We start from the raw sequence: 22,885 nt of genomic DNA, 5'->3' as shown, positions 1-22,885 counted from the left end.
GCTAGTCATTTTCATTTTCACATCGTTCACCTGACGAAGGAGGTAGCCTCCGAAAGCTTGTGAATTTAAAATAAAATTGCTGGACTATAACTTGGTGTTGTAAAATTGTTTACAATAGTCAATCACCAACAGCGCTCAAGAGCTCTTAGACCTGTCTAGTTCATGTTTCAGAACCTGCCACAGAGGATCATCCCAGTTCCAACTTCCCATTGCCATCTATCATTTTGGAGCTAACATGATTCCAAATGAACCTGGTTATCTTTGCAACAAAGGAAAGCAAATAATTTTTATGAGTGTTATAAAGTTAATCCATCTGGAGATTTAAATGAGCGAACAGAAGCTAAGCTAGGCTTCAGCCATTTTGACGCTATTCTGACACAGGACATCACAACAAATCATGTGCACATTCATTATTTTTTAAATTCAAAAAATTCCTTCTATAAATTCTCATAAGCGTAAAGAGTGTGGTAGAATTGTTCAACGACCATCAGGTAAACTTTTTGACTTACCAGTTTCCTGACCAGATGGGTCCTATTTGTGGTTTGGATATCAGGGATTACTACACAAAGTAATTTCCCTTTATTATTCAGAAAATGCTGGAAGTAGAGGTGACACTCAGAAGGATAGACGGTCCTACTGCAGCACAGGGAGAATCCTCTGGCAAGGAAACTATGAAGATTACTGTTAAAGTAAAGTCTGCTTAAACTCCTTACTGTGGCTTTGGTATGTAACATAGGTGAATAAGATCTTGACATCCCTACCAAACAAGGGTGTCAAGATCAATGAGATGACAAAGTCATCGATCGCTATGATGACATTTGCAGAAAAGATCTGTCATATTTTTTCCATACTGGTTCTACAATCCTTCATGCCAAGGGACTTCCAGACTTATAATGGGCCATCCCAGTGGTGGACAACCAAGCAAGCGAGACATTTAGAATTAAAACAGAAATGCTGGAAAACACTCAGCAAGTCAGTCAGTGGAGAGAGAAACAGAATTAATGACCTTTCATCAGAACAGGCATTTGTTGCAGCAGGTTTCAGGTTATCCCAACTAGCCAATGTTTGAACAACCCCTCCTTTACATCAGATTGGCATTCAAGTACATAATACAGAAGTTAGGAAATGTAGAAAAGTTGTGTTTCTTAGATAAACTTTTGCTGCAAATTACAAATATCTCACCATCTATATTTCCTCTCATCAATGCAAATAATGAGATATGTTGTAATAAATATACCAAAATAACTCTTGTAATACTGATCAGAGGCTACCAATAGAGATCATACTCAGTGAAAAGATTAATATACACTTGTGTATAGAGTGCAGCATATATATTCACAATAGCATTTTATATACTTCTGTTTCTGTTGCATGAGATATACCATATAAGCTATTCAAATGCCATTCGGTTAGAGGAACCATCTATTCAAAGGTAATGTTCCCCTCAGGCATTGATCCCCAACATACTTATTTTAATTGAGAAACTGCTGACTTGTGGGACTACAGTTGATACAGTATAAGCACAATTTAATCAGTGTTGCACCTGACCGATTACTGCATTAGCAGATATGAGTGCTTGATTCCTTTACTCTCAAGATCCACATTGGCTGAGTTTTAAATGCTAACCTGCTGTGAGAGTTCATTTAATAGCTTTAACCTTTAGGGACTTGGATTATACCCTATTAAAAATGCTGTTTAACATTGTCTGAATGGCACTTTCAAGCTGCTGGGGGACAAAACAGAGCATCAATGTTGCAGTTGAGTAGGGTTGATTCAAATAGTAAGAGGCATCACAGTTACAGTCTGCAATAGGGTCACAATGGTACAGCGCTGAAGTTATAAAATCATTCTGTGGTGATATTACAATGGAGCTATTTAGTGAAAACTACGGCCCCACTGTACAGTGACATCACCGTGGTACTGAGTAATGAATGAGTTGAAATGCTCCCGAGTTTGAATTATAAATAGTATACAGTTCTGATGCTGCCAGCTCAGTAGGAATGACCAAATGGAGGAAACATAATTGCTGAATGAAGAAGCAATCCTATTGGGTGATCTCTGCTATTTTGCTAGGATCCTGGCTAATAATAGCAGATAATAGAAGCAAAAATCAATAATTAAAATATTAATTGAAAGTGATGTACTTTCAAAGGCCCTAAAATATACAACTTGAACTTGTCACCTAACTGTGTTGCGACCTATTTGTTGTTTCTCTGCTTGTTACTGGTATGATCACTTATTCAATATTGATGGTAGTCAACCATTTATTACAAAATTAAAACATCTTGAAAATAGGATTGGTATTCCAGTGTACTGAGAGACAGGAATCGGTGTGTGTCCACAATTCTACGCAGTTAGTTGATCTCAGTGCTGAGTAGATGTAATCCATTTTCCTAAAAAGTAGGAAGACAAACTACAGGACAAGTCAAGCTGCTCTGCACTTGTACACGTCCTGGGAACCAGCTACAGCAATAATAAGGTCTGCAAGAACAGGGCCCTGTCCCTCTCCCTGTCTAAACCCACCAGCATCATTCTCCTCAAAAAGCCCACTCTTGACTTTTCTAACTATTATTTATTCTCAACTCCCCTCTTCTTGTCTAAGCTCAATAAATGTGTAGTCACCTTTCAGCTGCATGCTTATCTCTCCCACAATTGCCTGTTCAAATCTCTCCAGTCCATTTTCCACCCTGTCCACTGCACTGACAATGCCCTGGTCAAAATCACCAATGATATTTTCATAAACTGCAACCATTATCACTTATCCTCCTCAACATGTCTGCAGTGTTCAACTTGGTCAATTGGGTCATCCAGCTCCATCACCTCTCTTCTAGTTCACTTCTGTGAGAGTGCCTTTATGTGGTTCCACTCCCACCTGTCACTATACAGCCAGCACATTTCCAGAAATGGCTTCTCCTCCAGACCCCTAGATTCCCCAAAGATCCTAACCTAGGCTCCCTTATCTTCCTCATCCATTGGGAGCATCATCCATAAACACGTGTTCAGCTTCCACATGTTTGCATACCAAACGGGTACCGTAGCATAGTGGTTATGTTACTGGACTAGTAATCCAGAGGCCTGCTATGGTATTTAAATTCAATTAATTAAATAAAATCTGGACTTAAAAAAGAAACCAGTATCAATAATGGTGGCCATGAAACTACTGGATTGTCATAAACCCAGCTGGTTCACTAATGCCCTTTAGGGAAGGAAACCTACCATCCTTACCCGGTCTGGCCTATATGTGACACCAGACCCACAGCAACTTGGTTGATTCTTAATCGCCCTCTGAAATGGCCTAACAAGCCACTCAGTTGTACAATCTCACTACAAAAAGTCATAATAAGAATAAAACTGGATGGACCACTAGGCACCAGACACGATAAAGGCAAACCTAGCCTAATCGACCCTGCAAAGTGCTCTTCACGAACATCTGGGGAATTGTGCCAAAATTGGGAGAGTTGTCCCACAGACAAGTCAAGCGACAGCCTGACATGGCCATACTCACAAAATCATACCTTTCAGCCAATGTCCTAGACACTTTCATCATCATCCCTGGGTATGTCCTGTCCCACTGGCAGGACAGAGGTGGCAGTACAGTGATATACAGTCAGGAGGGAGTGGCCCTGGGAGTCATCAACATTGACTCCGGACCCCATGAAATCATGGCATCAGGTCAAACATGGGCAAGGAAACCTTCTGCTGATTACCACCTACCTCCCTCCCTCACCTGATGAATCAGTCCTCCTCCGTGTTGAAGGGTAGCCAAGGGCACAGAATGTACGCTGGGTGGAGGACTTCAATGTCCATCACCAAGAGTGGCTTGGTAGCACCACTACTGACCAAGCTGGGCCGAGTCCTGAAGGACACAGCTGCCAGACTGGGCCTGCAGCCTGGTGAGCGAACCAACACAAGGGAAAAACCTACTTGACCTTGTCCTCACCAATCTACCTGTCACAGATGCATCTATCCATGACAGTATTTGTAGGAGTGACCACCACACAGTCCTTGTGGAGACCATCCAACGTGATAAATTCAGAACAGATCTAGCAGCTCGAAACTGTGCATCCAATCCATGAGGCACTTTGGGCTAGCAGCAGCAGAATTGTATTCCAGCACAATCTGGAATCTCATGGCCTGGCATATTCCTCACTCTACCATTACCAATAAGCCCAGGGATCAACTCTGGTTCAATGAGGAGTGTAGAAGAGCATGCCAGGTGCAGCACCAGGTGTCCCTAAAAATGAGGTGCCAACCTGGTGAAGCTACAACACAAGACTACATGCATGCTAAACAGCAGAAGCAACATGCTATAGACAGAGCTAAGCGATTCCACAACCAATGGATCAGCTCAAAGCTCTGCAGTCCTGCCACATCCAGTCGTGAATGGTGGTGGACAATTAACGGGAAGAAGAGGCTCCGTGCACATCACCATCCTCAATGATGGCAGAGTCCAGCACATGAGTGCAAAAGACAAGGCTGAAGCGTTTGCAACCATCTTCAGCCAGAAGTGCCGAGTGGATGATCCATCTCGGCCTCGTCCCGCTATCTCCGCCATCACAGAAGCCAGTCTTCAGCCAATTCGATTCACACCACGTGATATCAAGAAACGGCTGAGTGCACTGGATACAGCAAAGGCTATGGGCCATGAAAACATCCCGGCTGTAGTGCTGAAGCCTTGTGCTCCAGAACTAGCCGGGCCTCTAGCCAAGCTGTTCCAGTACAGCAACAACACTGGCATCTACCCAACAATGTGGAAAATTACCCAGTTACGTCCTGTCCACAAAAAGGTCAAATCCAATCCGGACAATTACTGCCCCATCAGTCTACTCTCAATCATCAGCAACGTGATGGAAGGTGTCGTCGACTGTGCTATCAAGCGGCACCTACTCACCAATAACCTGCTCACTGATACTCAGTTTGGGTTCCACCAGGACCACTCAGCTCCAGACCTCATTACAGCCTTTGACCAAACATGAGCAAAAGAGCTGATTTCCAGAGGTGAGGTGAGAGTGACAGCCCTTGACATCAAGGCAGCATTTAACCGAGTGTGGCACCAAGGAGCCCTAGTAAAATTGAAGTCAATGGGAATCAGGGGGAAAACTCTCCGGTGGCTGCAGTCATACCTGGCACAAAGGAAGTTGGTAGTGGCTGTTTGAGGTCAATCATCTCAGTCCCAGGTTATTGCTGCAGGAGTTCCTCAGGGCAGTGTCCTAGGCCCAACCTGCTTCATCAATGACCTTCCCTCCTTCGTAAGGTCAGAAATGGGGACGTTCACTGAAGATTGCACAGTGTTCAATTCCATTCACAACCCCTCAGATAATGAAGCAGTCCATGCCCGCATGCAGCAAGACCTGGACAATATCCAGGCTTGGGCTTATAAGTGGCAAGTAACATTTGTGCCAGACAAGTGCCAGGCAATGACCACCTCCAACAAGAGAGAGTCTAACCACCTCCCCTTGACATTCAACGGCATTACCATCGTCGTATCCCCCACCATCAACATCCTGGGGGTCACCATTGACCAGAAACTTAACTGGACCAGCCATATAAATACTGTGGCTACAAGAGCAGGTCAGAAGCTGGGTATTCTGCGGCGAGTGACTCACCTCCTGACTCCCCAACGCCTTTCCACCATGTACAAGGCACAAGTTAGGAGTGTGATGGAATACTGTCCCCTTGCCTGGATGAGTGCAGCTCCAACAACATTCAAGAAGCTCAACACCATCCAGGACAAAGCAGCCCGCTTGATTGGCACTTTATCCACCACCCTAAATATTTACTCCCTTCACCACCGGCAGACCGTGGCTGCAGTGTACACTATCTACAGGATGCACTGCAGCAACTCGTCAAGGCTTCTTCGACAGCACCTCCCAAACCCGCGACTTCTACCATCTAGAAGGACAAGGACAGCAGGCACATGGGAACAACACCACAAGTCCCCTCCAAGTCACACACCATCCTGATTTGGAAATATATCACCGTTCCTTCATCGTCGCTGGGTCAAAATCCTGGAACTCCCTACCTGACAGCACTGTGGGTGAACCTTGACCACATGGACTGCAGCGGTTCAAGAAGGCAGCTCACCACCACCTTCTCAAGGGCAATTATGTATGGGCAATAAACGCTGGCCTTGTCAGCAATGCCCACATCCCATGAACGAATAAAAAAAACATCCTCAAGTCCCTACTTGATCCCACATTCACCTCCGTGTGTCAGACTGTTTGACTGTAAGTCATGGATGAGTCAGAACTTCCTCTAACTGAACATTGGCAGGACAAACACCATCATTGCTATGTTCCCCTGCAAGTCACACACCATCCTAGACATATATCATCATTCTTTCATTGTCACTGGGTCAATATCCTGGAATTCTCTACCTAACACCATTGAGGCAGCACCATCCCTACAGGTACTTCAGTGGTTCAAGTAGAAGGCCCACCACCACCACCTCTCAGGGCAACTAGGGATGAGCAATAAATGTGGCCTTGCCAGTGTTGTCCGCATTCCAAGAATAAATTTCAAAAGTCAATTCTGATGACCCCCACCAAATACTTTGCCATTACCTCCATCCCCATCCCTGGTTGCTTCCTTAGGCTGAACTAGGCTGCATGCAACCTCAGCATCCTATTTGACCCAGAGCTAAGCCTGAAACATCAAATCCTGACCTACACTGGCTCCCAATGCCCCCCATGGATTAAATTTAAAATCTTCTCCATGGTCTCATCCTACCTTACCTCTGCATCCCCTCTCATGCCCTTCGGTCATCTTACTCTGGCCTCTTCTGCATCTCCCTCCTTACACTCCACCTTCAGTGGAAGAGCCTGTCTCAGCCATAATCTCTGGAACACCCTCTCCAAACCCCTCAACCTCTCTACCTCCCTCCCACCTTTAAAGGCCTGCTGGAAAAATATCCCTTCAGCCAATATTTCAATCAAGTCTTGTGACCCCTTCCCTCACCGCAAAGGCTCCTTTTCTTTTCTGTGAAGCACTTTGATATGTTTTTCAATGTTAATGGCACTGTTGGCCAGAGGCTGCAGAAGGCTGCTGAGCTGGATTCAAAGTGCTAACAAAGACACTGACCTTTTGAACTGAGGTGACCTGGAGTTCAGTCACTGGTCTGAACTGGCCAGAACCGGTTTGAATTCATTCCGCTTCTTAGAGAGACAAAGGGACGGTGTGCTACCTGAGCCCTTGGAACAGAGACAATCAGGGGATGACATCGGTCACTCCAGCAACTCTGAGCCAACCGGAGAAGACAGCATCGTTCGAAAAGACAGGCTTGGGGAATAAAAACTGAGGAGTTGCTGGCTTGGAGTCAGTGTGTGTCTTTGTTTGTTTGTGAGCGAGAGAGAGAGAGAGAGAGAGAGTGTGTGTGTGTGTGTGTGTGTGTGTGTGTGTGTTTTTGTTGGTGTGTCTTTGTTTGTGAAGGAGGCTCTGGGAGACTCTGGAAACTAACCCTCGTGGAAGTGGGAACCTTGCGTCCGGGACGTAAAGACTGCGTCGAGGACGTGGAGACGACGTCGGGAGTAAGAGGGAGAATTGCCTGGCCAGCAGCGTCTCTCTTTTCCGGGTAATATAATATCCTTTCTATTCTGGGACCACTCTGGGAGTGTCGTCAGAAAACCTAGTGGGTGTGCGTTTAAAGCTTGATACTCGGGGATTATTAATAGAGAAACCTAGTGGGTGTGCGTTTAAATCCTAGTTTGAGTATAAACCTGTATAACCTGCTGTAAACTACATGCCTATATCTAACTAGACGTATAAGCGGTATGTACATGATGTAATAACGTTAATAAAGCGAATTGAGAATTAAGAGAGAATTGACTCTTCCTCTGTGTACTAAGCTAAAACCGTTAACCGGTGACTTCCGGTCAACAGCACTATCTAAATGCAAGTTGTTGTACAGAAAATGATTGGCAGAAGTCCACAACAGGTTACCTGCCTGCTGAACTTTAAGATGTATGTGCTGAGAAAAAATAAATAAAATGCCATTAAAAGTGAGGCCAGGCATACCTGTGCTGATTGTACACTGGGTCCCAACTGAGGGTTTAGATGCAAGAATGCCTGGTTTAGGGAGTTTCTGCCTCTGGCCCCGCTCCCTTAGGGGTTTGTAGGGGCAGGTGGAGGCTCTGTCCCCACGAGGCCATCCCAGAAATGTTGGCACAAGGCAGTGACTCAACCAAATTTGTGGCTGTGCTGGTGGACAGCTGTTCAATTTACAGCAGGAGTTTGCTGGAACAATCATGAACTCTAACTTGTTCTCTGCTTTATCAAACTACCCAGTGAGCAAGAACAAACACCGAGGAAAGCTTCCAAAATTACAGATAATGAATCTATTCAAGGAGAAGAAACATCTTGTACTCTGGCTTATCAAAGTACTGAGTTAGCAAGAACAGTGAAGAAACCAAATAAAAATGACAGATAATGAAGATATTCAAGGTGAAACAAGAACATGGAACAGATAACAGAGAGCCAGCGTCGTTTAGGGTTCAGTTAACAATGGAATCCATGAACAAAGCTCTGAAAGTGGTGACATAAAACTTGCTGGAGCATGAATATGCAGCACCAAGGAGCAGAGGACAAAGGTGCAATCCCTTGACTTGGTCAAGTTTTGATCCCAGCCATACTATTTTGGGGATGCCTCCCAAAAGAAGTGAAGGCCAAATTTAATTTTCAGATAACATTTAGTTTCCACTTCAAGAATGTCAGGTTAGTTCAAATGGGTCATTGCACCATAGGAACAGGAGTAGGCCATTTAGCCCCTCGTGCCTGCTCCGCCATTTGATAAGATCATGGCACCACCCTTGAATGGCTCAGCAAGTGTGTACTCCCTTGAATTACGAGGTTGCTGACTGCTTTTGAGCTCATTCAAAACACGACACTCCACTTAAGACTGTTCCTTAAGCCTTTCTCCCATCCCCACCCAATTTTACTATGCCTAGCAAAGAAACTAGGGAGAAGATAGCAGAGACACTAGTATCCACATGTAAAAATTCAATCGAAAAAGTAATCGCGCCAGAGGACTGGAGAATAGCAAATGTAATACCTATCTTCAAAAAAAGAGATGGAACTAATCCAGGGTACTACAGCTTAACGTCAGTGGTAAGAAAGATACTAGAATCTTTGGTAAAAGATCATATAACAAAACAGCTAGAAACAGTGAATATATTAAAAAAGTCAACAAAAATTTCTAAAAGGAAAATCATGTTTAACCAACCCTACTGAATTCTTTGAAGAAATAACAGCAAGAGTACTAGGGCAATGCTGGGGATTTTTTTACTAGTTCATGGGATGTGGACGTCGCTGGCGAGGCCAGCATTTATTGTCCATCCGTAATTGCCCTCGAGAAGGTGGTGGTGAGCCGCCTTCTTCAACCACTGTAAACAATTTTACAACACCAAGTTATAGTCCAGCAATTTTATTTTAAATTCACAAGCTTTCAGAGGCTTCCTCCTTCCTCAGGTGAATGTTGTGGAAAAAACCACTGCAGTCCATGTGGTGAAGGTTCTCCCACAGTGCTGTTAGGAAGGGAGTTCCAGGATTTTGACCCAGCGATGATGAAAGAACGGCGATATATTTCCAAGTCGGGATGGTATGTGACTTGAAGGGGAACGTGCAGGTGGTGTTGTTCCAATGTGCCTCCTGCCCTTGTCCTTCTAGGTGGTAGAAGTCGTGGGTTTGGGAGGTGCTATCGAAGAAGCCTTGGCGAACTGCTGCAGTGCATCCTGTGGATGGTACACACTACAGCCACAGTGCGCCAGTGGTGAAGGGAGTGAATATTTAGGGTGGTGGATGGGGTACCAATCAAGCGGACTGCTTTGTCCTGGATGGTGTCGAGCTTCTTGAGTGTTGTTGGAGCTGCACTCATCCAGGCAAGTGGAGAGTATTCCATCACACTCCTGACTTGTGCCTTCTAGATGGTGGAAAGGCTTTGGGGGGTCTGGAGGTGAGTCACTCGCCACAGAATACCCAGCCTCTGACCTGCTCTTGTAGCCACAGTATTTTTATGGCTGGTCCACTGAAGTTTCTGGTCAATGGTGACCCCCAGGATGTTGATGGTGGGGGAATTCGGCGATGGTAAGGGAATGTCAAGGGAAGGTGGTTAGAATCTCTCTTGTTGGAGATGGTCATTGCCTGGCAGTCGTCTGGCACGAATGTTACTTGCCACTTATCAGCCCAAGCCTGGATGTTGTCCAGGTCTTGCTGCATCCGGGCACAGACTGCTTCATTATCTGAGCGCTTGCGAATGGAACTGAACACTGTGCAATCATCAGCAAACATCCCCATTTCTGACCTTATGATGGAGGGAAGGTCATTGATGAAGCAGCTGAAGATGGTTGGGCCTAGGACACTGCCCTGAGGAACTCCTGCAGCAATGCCCTGGGGCTGAGATGATTGGTTTCCAACAACCACTACCACCTTCCTTTGTGCTAGGTATGACTGCAGCCACTGGAGAGTTTTCCCCCTGTTTCCCATTGACTTCAATTTTACTAGGGCTCCTTGGTGCCACACTCGGTCAAATGCTGCCTTGATGTCAAGGGCAGTCACTCTCACCTCACCTCTGGAATTCAGCTCTTTTGTCCATGTTTGGACCAAGGCTGTAATGAGGTCTGAAGCCGAGTGGTCCTGGCGGAACCCAAACTGAGCATCGGTGAGCAGGTTATTGGTGAGTAAGTGCCGCTTGATAGCACTGTCAACGACACCTTCCATCACTTTGCTGATGATTGAGAGTAGACTGATGGGGCGTTAATTGGCCGGATTGGATTTGTCCTGCTTTTTGTGGACAGGACATACCGGGGCAATTTTCCACATTGTCGGGAAGATGCCAGTCTTGTAGGATATGGTATACATGGACTTTTAGAAGGCCTTTGATAAGGTGCCACATAAGATACTCAACGGTCAGGGCATGTGGGAGTCAGGCCCAGGTGGCAGAATGGCTACAAAACAGAAAAAAGAGGCTAGGGGTTATGCGAAGTTCCTGCAGAAAATAGGAAGTGGTGTCCCACAGGTGGCAGTATGTGCTGGGACCACTGTTATTCACCATACACATAGATGATTTAAACTCAGAAATTGGAGGTAAACTGGAGGAAATTTTAGTGTCAATAGTTGCAGATCATACCAAATTAGGGAGTGTAGCTAATAATATGGAGGATGCACCAAAAGAAGAGGCAGACAGGCTTGCATGGTGGGCTGATAAATGGCAAATGAAATTCAATATAGAGAAGTATAAGGTTGTTCATTTTTGTAGGAGAAATAAGGAGGCCACTTATTCATTGGAAGGTAAGAAACTAAATGGGGTAGAGGAGCAAAGAGACAAGAGAGTACAAATATATACATTGATAAAAGTAGCAACACAAGTTGAAAGGGCCATAAAGAATGCAAATAAAGTACTGGGGTTCATTTCTAGAGGAATAGAATACGAAAGCAGGGAGGTCATGTTATATATAAAGAACCTTGGCTAGATCACACTTGGAGTACTGTGTGCAGTTCTTGTCTTCAAACTACAAAAAAAATATTGAACCACTGAAGTGCAGAAAAGATTTATAAGGATTTTACCACAATTGAGAGGATGTAACTATCAAGAAAGATTGGTCAGGCTGCTGTTCTTTCCTCTGGAAAAGAGAAGACTATGAGGAGACCCAACAGAGTCTTTAAAATTATGAAGGGGTTTGATAGGGTGAATGTGGAGAATCCATTCCACATGTGGGTGAGTCCAGAATAAGGGGGCATAAATATAAAATAGCCACTAACAGATCAAAAGAAAAATTTAAAAGGAATATCTTTTCAGAGTGGTGAGAATGTGGAACTCGCTGCCACATGGATGGTTGAAGCAGATAGCATTGATGCATTTAAGGGGAGGCTTGGTGCATACACGAGGGAGAGGGAAATAGAGGGATATGAGGGCAGAATGGGAAGAGATAATGGGCTGGATTTTGCTGTGAGAGTTTGTTAGACTTGCACTTGCCCAGAGACTTTCTATGGGGTTTTGCATGGCAAGTCGCTATCAACGGGACAGCCAAAAGTTGTGGCGCCCTCTACAGGCCATCTGGACTATGTGTGAACAAGGTGAGCCGATTGGTATCTCCTTAACTAATCAGATTGAAAAATCGTTAATGAACAGAGCAAGGACTGAATCAGGAAGTGTAAGATAGATTAGTGAATTCAATATTGAATCAGGTACAGTAAGCGAAATAAAGAGAGGGAAAGATAGATTGGATTAAGGGACAGAGATAAAAGAGACAGAAAGAAAGAAAAAAAATTATTTACATATTTTTTAAAATGTCCAAGAATAATTAATACCTGAAGGAATGAGACTTCACAATTGTAAAAGTTAATTTTCGGTGCCAGAGAAGTTGTTAGGCAGTAATTAAGACGTATCACACCGTTAAAAGGGTAGTTACACTGGAATAGATAAGCCCTACATTTTTTTGGCGAGTTTAGTCCATATCTATGAGGTAAGTACAGGAACTTCACGCCGTTCAATACATTTGAATGGCGAGTCAGCCATCGCAATGCCATTTTCATAGAATCATAGAAATTTACAGCACAGAAGGAGGCCAATCGGCCCACTGTGACTGTGCTGGCTGAAAAGAGCTAGTCAGCCGAATCCCACTTTCCAGCTCTTGGTCCATAGCCTTGTAGGTTATGGCACTTCAAGTGCATATCCAAGTACTTTTTAAATCCGATGAGGGTTTCTGCCTCTACCACCCTTTCAGGCAATGAGTGCAAGACCCCCACCACCCTCTGGATGAAAAAAATTCTCCTCAACTCCCCTCTAATCCTTCTACCAATTACTTTAAATCAATGCCCCCTGGTTATTGGCCTCTCTGCTAAGGGAAATAGGTCCTTCCTATCCACTCTATCCAGGCCCCTCATAATTTTAAACACCTCAATTAAATCTCCCCTCAGCCTCCACTGTTCCAAAGAAAACAACCCCAGCATAAAAACATAAGAACATAAGAAATAGGAGCAGGAGTAGGTCATATGGCCACTGGAGCATGCTCCGGCATTCAATGAGATTATGGCTGATCTTCGGCCTCAACTCCACTTTCCCGCTCGATCCCCATATCCCTTGATTCCCCTTGGGTCCAAAAATCTATCTATCTCAGTCTAGAACATACTCAATGACTCAGCATCCACAGCCCTCTGGGGTAGAGAATTCCAAAGATTCACAACCCTCTGGGTGAAGAAATTCCTCCTTATCTCAGTCTTAAATAGCTGACCCTGACGATCCGGATTCTTTCCCCTCAGTCTGGTTCAGTAAAAACTGAGTCGAATACGTTTTAAAGTTCAACACAACTTTAATAGCAGGGTTCTTAGTCTGCAGCATTGATTTGGACTCCTGATAGAGTCCCTCTATGCTGGCAGAGCAAGAACAAGAAACATACAGAAATCCACACGTTTTTATACAGATCAATAGGGGTTGGAACATACTTAACGAGGGTCAACACCAATCATAAGCCGGGCATAGGTTGCCATGCGAAGTTACATTATTGCCAGCCAATCATAGATCGTCCATGTGCTGATCATGCTGTTGTTAGACATCAAAGGGGATACTTCCTCACCTTCCAACCTGGAATGTTCTTTCCTGTTCCTTCTGTTCCTTATCTCCCAACTTGGAATGTCTTTCAACTTTGGCTAAGCTCGTTACCTATATTGATCTTCCATAAACATGGAGACATTCAGACCAGTCCTTGAATCACATCAAAGACTCTACATTGATAAGACAATGCAAACCTGCTGACTACGCAAACATATGGCCCAGCAGGAGGCCAGGCCACCTGTACCAATCTCAGTTACTAACTAATTAACCCTTTCTAACCATTTTGCATTCTGCTTCTTTGCCACGTAGGCATTTTAATATTTTACCGAAAACTGACCACGTAGGGATTCTCAACCCCTTATCCTGAGACTATGCACCCTAGTTCTAGACTCGCCAGCCAGTTAAAACAACCTCTCAGTATCTATGGGAACAACACCACCTGAACTTTCCCCTCCAAGTCACACACCAAAGTCACACACCATCCCGACTTGGAAATATATCGCCGTTCCTTCATCGTCGTTGGGTCAAAGTCCTGGAACTCCCTACCTAACAGCACTGTGGGAGAACCTTCACCACACGGACTGCAGCAGTTCAAGGCGGCGGCTCACTACCACCTTCTCAAGGGCAATTAGGGATGGGCAATAAAGGCTGGCCTTGCCAGCGACGCCCACATCCCATGAACGAATAAAAAAAAACTCTGTCAAGCCCCCGTAGAATTTTATATGCTTCAATGAGATCACCTCTCATTCTTCTAAACTCCAGAGAGTATAGGCCCATTCTACCCTATCTCTCGTCATATGACAACCCTCTCATCCCAGGAATCAATCGAGTGAATCTTCGTTGCATATTCAATCTTTCCACATAGCTAATATTCTCCAGTCCTGGCAACATCCTCGTAAATCTCCTCTGTACTGTCTCTAGTGCAATCACATCTTTCCTGTAATGTGGTGACCAGAACTGTACGCAGTATTCTAGCTGTGGTCTCACTAGTGTTTTATACAGTCATAAGAACATAAGAACATAAGAAATAGGAGCAGGAGTAGGCCAATCGGCCCCTCGAGCCTGCTCCGCCATTCAATAAGATCATGGCTGATCTGATCCTAACCTCAAATTTAAATTCATGTCCAATTTCCTGCCCGCTCCCCATAACCCCGAATTCCCTTTACTTCTAGGAAACTGTCTATTTCTGTTTTAAATTTATTTAATGATGTAGCTTCCACAGCTTCCTGGGGCAGCAAATTCCACAGACCTACTACCCTCTGAGTGAAGAAGTTTCTCCTCATCTCAGTTTTGAAAGAGCAGCCCCTTATTCTAAGATTATGCCCCCTAGTTCTAGTTTCACCCATCCTTGGGAACATCCTTACCGCATCCACCCGATCAAGCCCCTTCACAATCTTATATGTTTCAATAAGATCGCCTCTCATTCTTCTGAACTCCAATGAGTAGAGTCCCAATCTACTCAACCTCTCCTCATATGTCCACCCCCTCATCCCCGGGATTAACCGAGTGAACCTTCTTTGTACTGCCTCGAGAGCAAGTATGTCTTTTCTTAAGTATGGACACCAAAACTGTATGCAGTATTCCAGGTGCGGTCTCACCAATACCTTATATAACTGCAGCAATACCTCCCTGTTTTTATATTCTATCCTAGCAATAAGAGCCAACATTCCGTTGGCCTTCTTGATCACCTGCTGCACCTGCATACTAACTTTTTGATTTTCTTGCACTAGGACCCCCAGATCCCTTTGTACTGCAGTACTTTCCAGTTTCTCGCCATTAAGATAATAACTTGCTCTCTGATTTTTCCTGCCAAAGTGCATAACCTCACATTTTCCAATATTGTATTGCATCTGCCAAATCTCCGCCCACTCACCCAGCCTGTCTATATCCCCTTGTAGGTTTTTTATGTCCTCCTCACTCTCTACTTTCCCTCCCATCTTTGTATCATCTGCAAACTTTGATATGTTACACTCGGTCCCCTCCTCCAAATCGTTAATATAGATTGTGAAGAGTTGGGGACCCAGCACCGACCCCTGCGGAACACCACTGGCTACTGGTTGCCAGTCCGAGAATGAACCATTTTATCCCAACTCTCTGCTTCCTGTTTGATAACCAATCCTCCACCCATGCCAGAATATTACCCCCAATCCAGTGATTCTTTATCTTGAGCAATAATCTTTTATGTGGCACCTTGTCGAATGCCTTCTGGAAGTCTAAATACACTACGTCCACTGGTTCCCCTTTATCCACCCTGTACTTTATGTCCTCAAAGAACTCAAGCAAATGTGTCAGACATGTCTTCCCCTTCGTAAAGCCATGCTGACTTTGTCCTATTAAATTATGTTTATCCAAATGTTCCGCTACTGTCTCCTTAATAATAGGAATGTTACAACACCAAGTTATAGTCCAACAATTTTATTTTAAAATCACAAGCTTTCAGAGATTATCTCCTTCGTCAGGCGAGTGAGTGAAAGGTTCTCAAATCGCATATCTTATATTAGGCTGGGACACCATCACACCAATCAAAGGTGTCGTTGGTGTTCAGACAGGTTAGCCACGGAAAACAGTAGGTCCCAGTATGCTGAATACACATTGTGTCAAATTACACAGACAGAGAGAAAGAGACCCGAAAGGCAGAGAGAGAGAGAGAGAATATTAAAAACAGATAACTTGTTAAAAGTCTTACTAAAATCCACGTAGACTACATCAAACGTGCCTCATCGACCCTCCTTGTAACCTCCTCAAAAAATTCAATCAATTCAGTCAGACACGACCTTCCCTTAAGCAATCCATGCTGACTGTCCTTGATTAATCCGTGCCTTTCTAAATGATGATTAATACTGTCCTTCAGAATTTTTTCCAATAATTTGCCCACCACCGAGGTTAGGGTGACTGACCTGTAATTACTCGGTCTATCCCTTTCTCCCTTTTTAAACAATGGTGCAATGTTAGCAGTTCTCCAGTCCTCCGGCACCACTCCTGTAGCCAAAGAGGATTGGAAAATGATGGTCAGGGCCTCTGCTATTTCCTCCCTTGCTTCTCTTAACAGCCTGGGCTACATTTCCCCCAGGCCTGGTGATTCATCTACTTTCACACTGTTTATCCCATCCAATATTTCACACTCCTCCTCAACTATAATGTCTGCATCGTCCCTCCTTTTGTGAAGACAGTCACAAAGTATTCATTAAGAAACATACCCACGTCTTCCGCCTCCACACACAGATTACCTTTTTGGTCTCTAATAGGCCCTACTCTCTCCTTAGTTATCCCCTTGTTCTTTATGTATTTCTAAAACAGCTTTGGGTTTTCCTTGATTTTGCTTGCCAGTATTTTTTCATGCCATCTCTTTGCTTTCCTAATTTCCTTTTTAATTTCATCCCTGCACTTTCTATACTCCTGTCGGCTTTCTGCAGTATAGAACTTTTGGTGACTGATATAAGCTTCCCTTTTTTGTCTTATCCTACTCTGTATGCTCCTTGACATCCAGGGGACACTAGATTTAGGAGCACCACCCTTTTTCTTTGCGGGAACATATTTGCTCTGAACCCTCACTATCTCCTCCTTGAATGCCTCCCACTGATGTAAATAGTAGCTGTTTCCAGTCCTCTTTTGCTAAATCACACCTCAGCTTTGTAAAGTTGGCCTTTCCCCAGTTGAGAACTTTTACTCCTGGTCTATCTTTGTCCTTTTCCATAACTGTGCTAAATCGAACTAAATTATGATCACTACCACCAAAATGCTCTCCTACTGATACCCCTTCCACCTTCCCAGCTTCATTCCCTAAAACTAAGTCTGCTAAAACTAAGTTTCATGCAGCTATTGGAGCACCAGGGCGCTGTTAAGCCTCACTGTTCTTCAAACAACAAAACACAGCCCAATATAGCTGAAGGGGGCTTGTGTGGAGTATAAACACTAGCATAGACCAGTTGGGCTGAATGGTCTGTTCCTGTGATGGTGATTCCAGCGCCCAAGGAAATGTTCTTCAGTTTGGGTGCTCTGTAAATTTGTATCAGTAAGCATTTTTTTTTGATAATGATGGGCTGTTTCTTCCTGTAACATGAACTTAAACCAGAGGAAGAAAGTTGCAACTGCATAACGCACCCGGAAGTATAGTGTTATTGGAGGATTTATTTTTAAAAGCTGATCGTTCAAATCTTTATCATTGCACTCAGACTCATCGCCCCTTATACGCAGACACATTTAGGGTGTTACTACCTTCCCACCCATTGCATTCGCCTCCCACCGCTCTCTGCCGGCGTGCGCTGACTCTCCCTCTTGTGACGGCTGCGATCAGGTGACCGGCTGCAGTGTATTGTAACCATGGCTGCGCCGGGCCCGGGCCCGGACCCTGGCCCTCTCTATTGCCCCCTGATTTTCCTGCTCTCTTATACCTGCGTGAGTGCCCTGCTGCCGCTGTCGGGGGCCGCTGTCTACGTCCTGAATGATGAAGGCGGCTTGGGCGCGGAGTTTGACGGTATCGGCGGCCTGAGCGGCGGTGGGGTGAGTGCCGGGGCTCGGGTTTGTGTCGGCCGGTGGATCCCACCAGACTCTTTAATAAGGTTTAATAATTGTAAACAATTTTACAACACCCAAGTTATAGTCCAACAAATTTATTTTAAATTTCACAAGCTTTCGGAGGCTTCCTCCTTCCTCAGGTGAATGTTGTGGAACATTCACCTGAGGAAGGAGGAAGGAAATTTAAAATAACTTTACAACACCAAGTTATAGTCCAGCAATTTTATTTTAAATTCACAAGCTTTCGGAGGCTACCTCCTTCCTCAGGTGAACGATGAGGAAGGAGGTAGCCTCCGAAAGCTAGTGAATTTAAAATAAAATTGCTGGACTATAACTTGGTGTTGTAAAATTGTTTACAATTGTCAACCCCAGTCCATCACCGGCATCTCCACATCAAGATTTAATAAGGAGCTGGAGATGTTTATAGTTATCTTGGGGCAGCCGGTGGGTGTATTTCGGGGTGTTTAGAAGTGGGGCTGTTAAATTTGTAACATTTCAGGAACTTTAAAAACGTTTATAGTTTAAGATTTTCTTTTAGCAATTTTTAAATGAAATAGTAGACTGTGAAGATTTTGAAAATGAACCTCTGGTTACTTTTAAATTACAGCTTAAATAGAGAGGCATGTTGGGGAATGATGATTTTGTGAGTGAGCTACAATGGCTTATTTTGTATAAACTTGCATTGTTGACATAATGGCCCAGATTTTGCTGGAGCTGGGCATCTTGTGGTGTGCCCCGTTAGTTAGGCTTTTTCCCCTCACCCTTCAGGTGGAGTGATGCAAATCATCCAGCAACTTGTGGCTATTCGCCAATCACAAGGTATCTCTTCCTCGCCACAAGGACGATTTACACATTAATAACAGTAGAGCGCCATTAAACTAGCTGTTATTTTGGCAGTAAATTCTGGGCTGTTGGGCCAGAATTTGCTGGTAAAATAACGGTGAATCTAATGCGCACGCCGTTCCTATTGTGTAAATCGTCCAGCAATTTATGGCAAGGAAGAGATATCACGTAAATTATAAATGCAAGATGTTTCCTTTTTCCTATTGCATTCTTTGGAGTTGTGTTTGGTTTTCATTGTAGAAAACTGGTTATAATGCTGATTTTTGCAGGCAATTGATAAGCCTCATAAAAGTGACAATCTCATCAGAGATAAATATGAATAAAATGTATTAAAACTCAGCAAGACAAGTGGCAGTGACTCCTATATACTGAAAGTACTTCTGGCAGTGGCTGCAGCATTTAAGAGCTAATGGTACCTAATTAGTACCAAAATGCTCTCCCACTGTACTATAGATGCTGGAAATCTGAAACAAAAGCAGAAAATGCTGGAAAAAAACATCAGATGTCAGCAACTGTGGAGAGAACAGACAAGTTTATATTTTGGGTGTGGACCTCTTTTCAGAACACCAGCTAATAATTACTATTACACAAATGACCCGAGACACTGCCTGTTGAATACTGCTTACTTTGACACTTTTATGTTAGGTAATAATGATGTGCTGTCAAGTGTCCTAATTGCAGTAACCTGGAAATTACGTTTTCTGACCAGTAAATGTCACAGGTTTTTGTTTTAACATATATCATTGAGAATTGCACAATTATTTTGTTTTATTGCAGGCAACTTCCCGACTTCTTGTGAACTACCCAGAGCCATATCGCAGCCAGATCTTGGACTACTTATTCAAGGTAGGAATTGTATTCAAATTGATCTATTTAAATGTTGACATTGAGGGCATAGCAATATTGACAATCTACCATTGAGGATAGTAATGTTATTGGCCACTTTTCTCTTTTGTACAATAAGGATGTATTTATACTGCTTCGATTTGACTTGCCAGATTGTAACTATAGTGCAGTGTCAAAAACCATATTTTTAAAAATGGTTAAGGGTCCCACCTGTGCATTCAGTACATTTATAGTGGAGCTCTGCACATGTGTATTAAAGTGTGCACACACATCTCTCCTGTCAGGGAGAACAGAGGAGTTGACATTTCAGGTGTGAACCCTTTGAACAAGGTACTGTCTGATTGGAACTTATAATGTAACAACTGTTAGCTATGTTCTAAGTGGCTTCTGGTAAACAATAAGTTGATGCATCAAAATTGTACTGTACATGTGTACTTTTTTTTTGCAAAACCAAACCAGTATGCACACTTCCAATGAGAGAAGCTCTGCATTTTGAGTGCCCATGGTATTAGTCAAAGTAATCTAAGTCAGCTGACTTGCCCTCATAGAAATTTTTTTAAAATTGCATGTGATGTGGTGAGTTTTGGTGCACACCAATGAATGCATCCCACATCACCAAAATGAATACTGTATTGTAATGTGTGTTAAAGCCAATTTTCATGTCTTCAGCTGAAATTGCGTAATCAATGTTTGAGCATTGGTGCATTTACATCCTCTCTGATTCAAATCTATCTTTGCCTGCTGTGTTAATTGTATAGGGTACAAGTAATAAGTTGAAGTAAGATAGCTGCAGTATATTAATTAAAATGAAATTTAATTTGATATTTGTCAGAAGATTTCACTTTTAAGTGTTTCCAATTTTGGGTAGGAAATAATAAGGTATAAAATGTATACTAAAGAAGCATATAAGTGAACATAGCATATATTGGCAAGCTACTGATTTATTGTAACTGAATAAGTAAAATTCAGTTTTACTGTGTGAGATTCTGGGATTTTTTGTTGGTGTTTTAGGAATTATGTTCCTTTATTCCATTCATTTTTCTATAAAGATAGCAAACCAGTTCCCCTACCCCATCAATATCTGATTTGTCGATTTTTGTCTCCATACCACTTGCATGTAAGGATACACCAGGCGTAGGTCAGTCACAACGCTTGCGGTCTGGAAGGATCAATGGGTTAGATCATCATGTCACATGCTTAGCTCTGACCCTACACTTCCACATTTTGGGTGACCGAATTTATTTCTCTTTAGTTTATCAGGAACAGTTGGCGGCAGCGAGCCTTGCTTTCTCTGTAGTTGCAGTAACAGAAACAAAATTAATTCCCTAACTGTGTCTGTGTTCAAGTGAAATTGATGTGTTTCGACCAACCCAACCTTTCCACTAACCCTTCCTTTATACAGGTCCAAGAAGTACTTTTTGGAGACTACATTTAAGAAAGCAGAAATAAACTCCAGTGTTGCAGTTCTAAAATTTGTCATTTTCTTCCATGATTGAGTAGGTTCTTGGGATTCCCACATGCTCCAGAACTGTGAAGGCTTAGTTGAACAGTTTAGGACTGGAGAAAGTACTCTCATTGTTGTAGAAAATGGCTTGAAGTGCCGTTATAAAATCATAAGTGAGTAATTGGGAAGACTGAAGCCATTGTCTTCAGTCCCCACCACAAACTCCGTTTTCCAGCCACCATCTCCATCCCTCTCCCTGGCCACTGTCTGAGGTGGAACCAGGCCATTTGCAACCTTGGCGTCCAATTTGAGCCTGAGATGAGCTTCCAATCACATATCCGCTCCATCACCAAGACTGCCAACTTCCACCTCTGTAATGTCGCCTGTCTCCTCCCCGCCTAAGCTCATCTGCTGCTGAAACCCTCATCCGTGCCTTTGTTACCTCTAGACTTGACCATTCCAATGCTCTCCTGGCCGGCCTTCCATCTTCCACCCTCCATAAACCCAGTCCGGCAAGACCTCGAATTTAAAATTCTCATCGTTGTTTTCAAATCCCTCCATGGCCTCATCCCTCCCTATCTCTGTATCCTCCTCCAGCCCTACAACCCTCCGAGATCTCTGTGCTCCCCCAATTCTTGCCCCGTGCACATCCCTGATTTTAATTGCTTCACCAATGGCGGCTGTGCTTTCAGCTGCCTAGGCCCTAAACCTTTCTGCCTCTCTACCTCTCTCTGCTTCTTTAAGATGCTCCTTTAAAATCTACCTCTATGACTACCTGTCCTGATATCTCCTTATGTGGCTTGGTGTTAAATTTTGTTTGATAACGCTCCGGTGAAGCTCCTTGGGATGTTTTATTACATTAAAGACACTATATAAATGTAAGTAGTTGTTGTAATGAAAAGCATTTTAATACAAAAACAAATGGGAACTGATGGACACAGACAGTATCAGTTCCTACTGCAGAGTATTGAATGAAAGTCCTGCTTCTATTCTTGTCCAACAATTCCGGCATTTTGTAACCTAATTGCAATAACTTATTAATATAATCTCCTTTCTGTTGTCAGCCAAACTTTGGTGCCTCCTTACATATCTTGAAAGTGGAGATTGGTGGTGATGCCCAAACAACAGGTAGGAACCCTGTTTCTCAAAATCAAACAATTTAACTCTGAAATACACTAATTAAAAGATCATAGTGGTTGAATTTCTCCCAGAGTTTTCCCGATTGTCCGCTGTAACATGGAAGATCTGTGGAGTAATGGGTGCGGGGGTCGTGGTGATTAACCCGCACCCGGTAACATTCATGCTGCCCGGTAATTTACCTGGTTGCTGCGTGCAGCCAGCGCTACCTGCGCTGTTGAGTGGCTGCTCACCAGCAGGGGTCCTAGATATCGCAAGTGGATATCTCGTTTTCAGATGCGATAGAGAGGGGGATTAAAAAAGGAGAGGGCATCGCAATATTGGTTAAAGAAACACATACAGCTGTGAGGAGGGATGATATGTTAGAAGGATCATCAAATGAGGCCATATGGTGGAACTGAAAAACAAAAAAGGATCAATCACACTGCAATTCACTCTACTATAGACCCCCAAATAGTCAGAGGAAGATCGAAGAGCAAATATGTAGGCAAATTTCTGTGAAATGCAAAAACAACAGGGCAGTAATAGGGGACTTGAACTACCCTAATATTAACTGG

At 43.6% G+C, this 22,885-nt stretch overlaps 1 protein-coding gene and 1 long non-coding RNA gene across 5 annotated transcripts in view; one reads left to right on the top strand and one right to left on the bottom strand.

Moving 5' to 3' along the window:
• LOC137326660 (uncharacterized) overlaps positions 1-16,274 on the bottom strand; it is a 79,799-nt gene extending 63,525 nt beyond the window's left edge. Inside the window, exon 1 of the long non-coding RNA XR_010964256.1 lies at positions 16,230-16,274. This is a non-coding gene — a long non-coding RNA (uncharacterized lncRNA). The remainder of the gene's footprint in view (positions 1-16,229) is intronic.
• A 1,436-nt stretch (positions 16,275-17,710) lies between these two features.
• LOC137326659 (galactocerebrosidase-like) overlaps positions 17,711-22,885 on the top strand; it is a 63,397-nt gene continuing 58,222 nt past the window's right edge. For 2 of the 4 annotated variants that reach the window (XM_067991958.1, XM_067991959.1), the window contains exons 1-3: positions 17,714-18,043; positions 19,679-19,747; positions 22,256-22,319. In XM_067991958.1, coding sequence (XP_067848059.1) covers positions 17,864-18,043; positions 19,679-19,747; positions 22,256-22,319 — 313 coding nt within the window. In that variant the 5' untranslated portion in view covers positions 17,714-17,863. Of the gene's footprint in view, positions 18,044-19,678; positions 19,748-22,255; positions 22,320-22,885 lie in introns of all 4 variants that reach the window. The other 2 variants (XM_067991961.1, XM_067991960.1) reach the window with 2 other exon arrangements.

Source organism: Heptranchias perlo, chromosome 10 (genome assembly GCF_035084215.1).
Source record: "Heptranchias perlo isolate sHepPer1 chromosome 10, sHepPer1.hap1, whole genome shotgun sequence".
In the NCBI taxonomy this organism is placed as follows: Eukaryota; Metazoa; Chordata; class Chondrichthyes; order Hexanchiformes; family Hexanchidae; genus Heptranchias; species Heptranchias perlo.
This window is presented reverse-complemented; position numbering and strand designations above follow the sequence as displayed.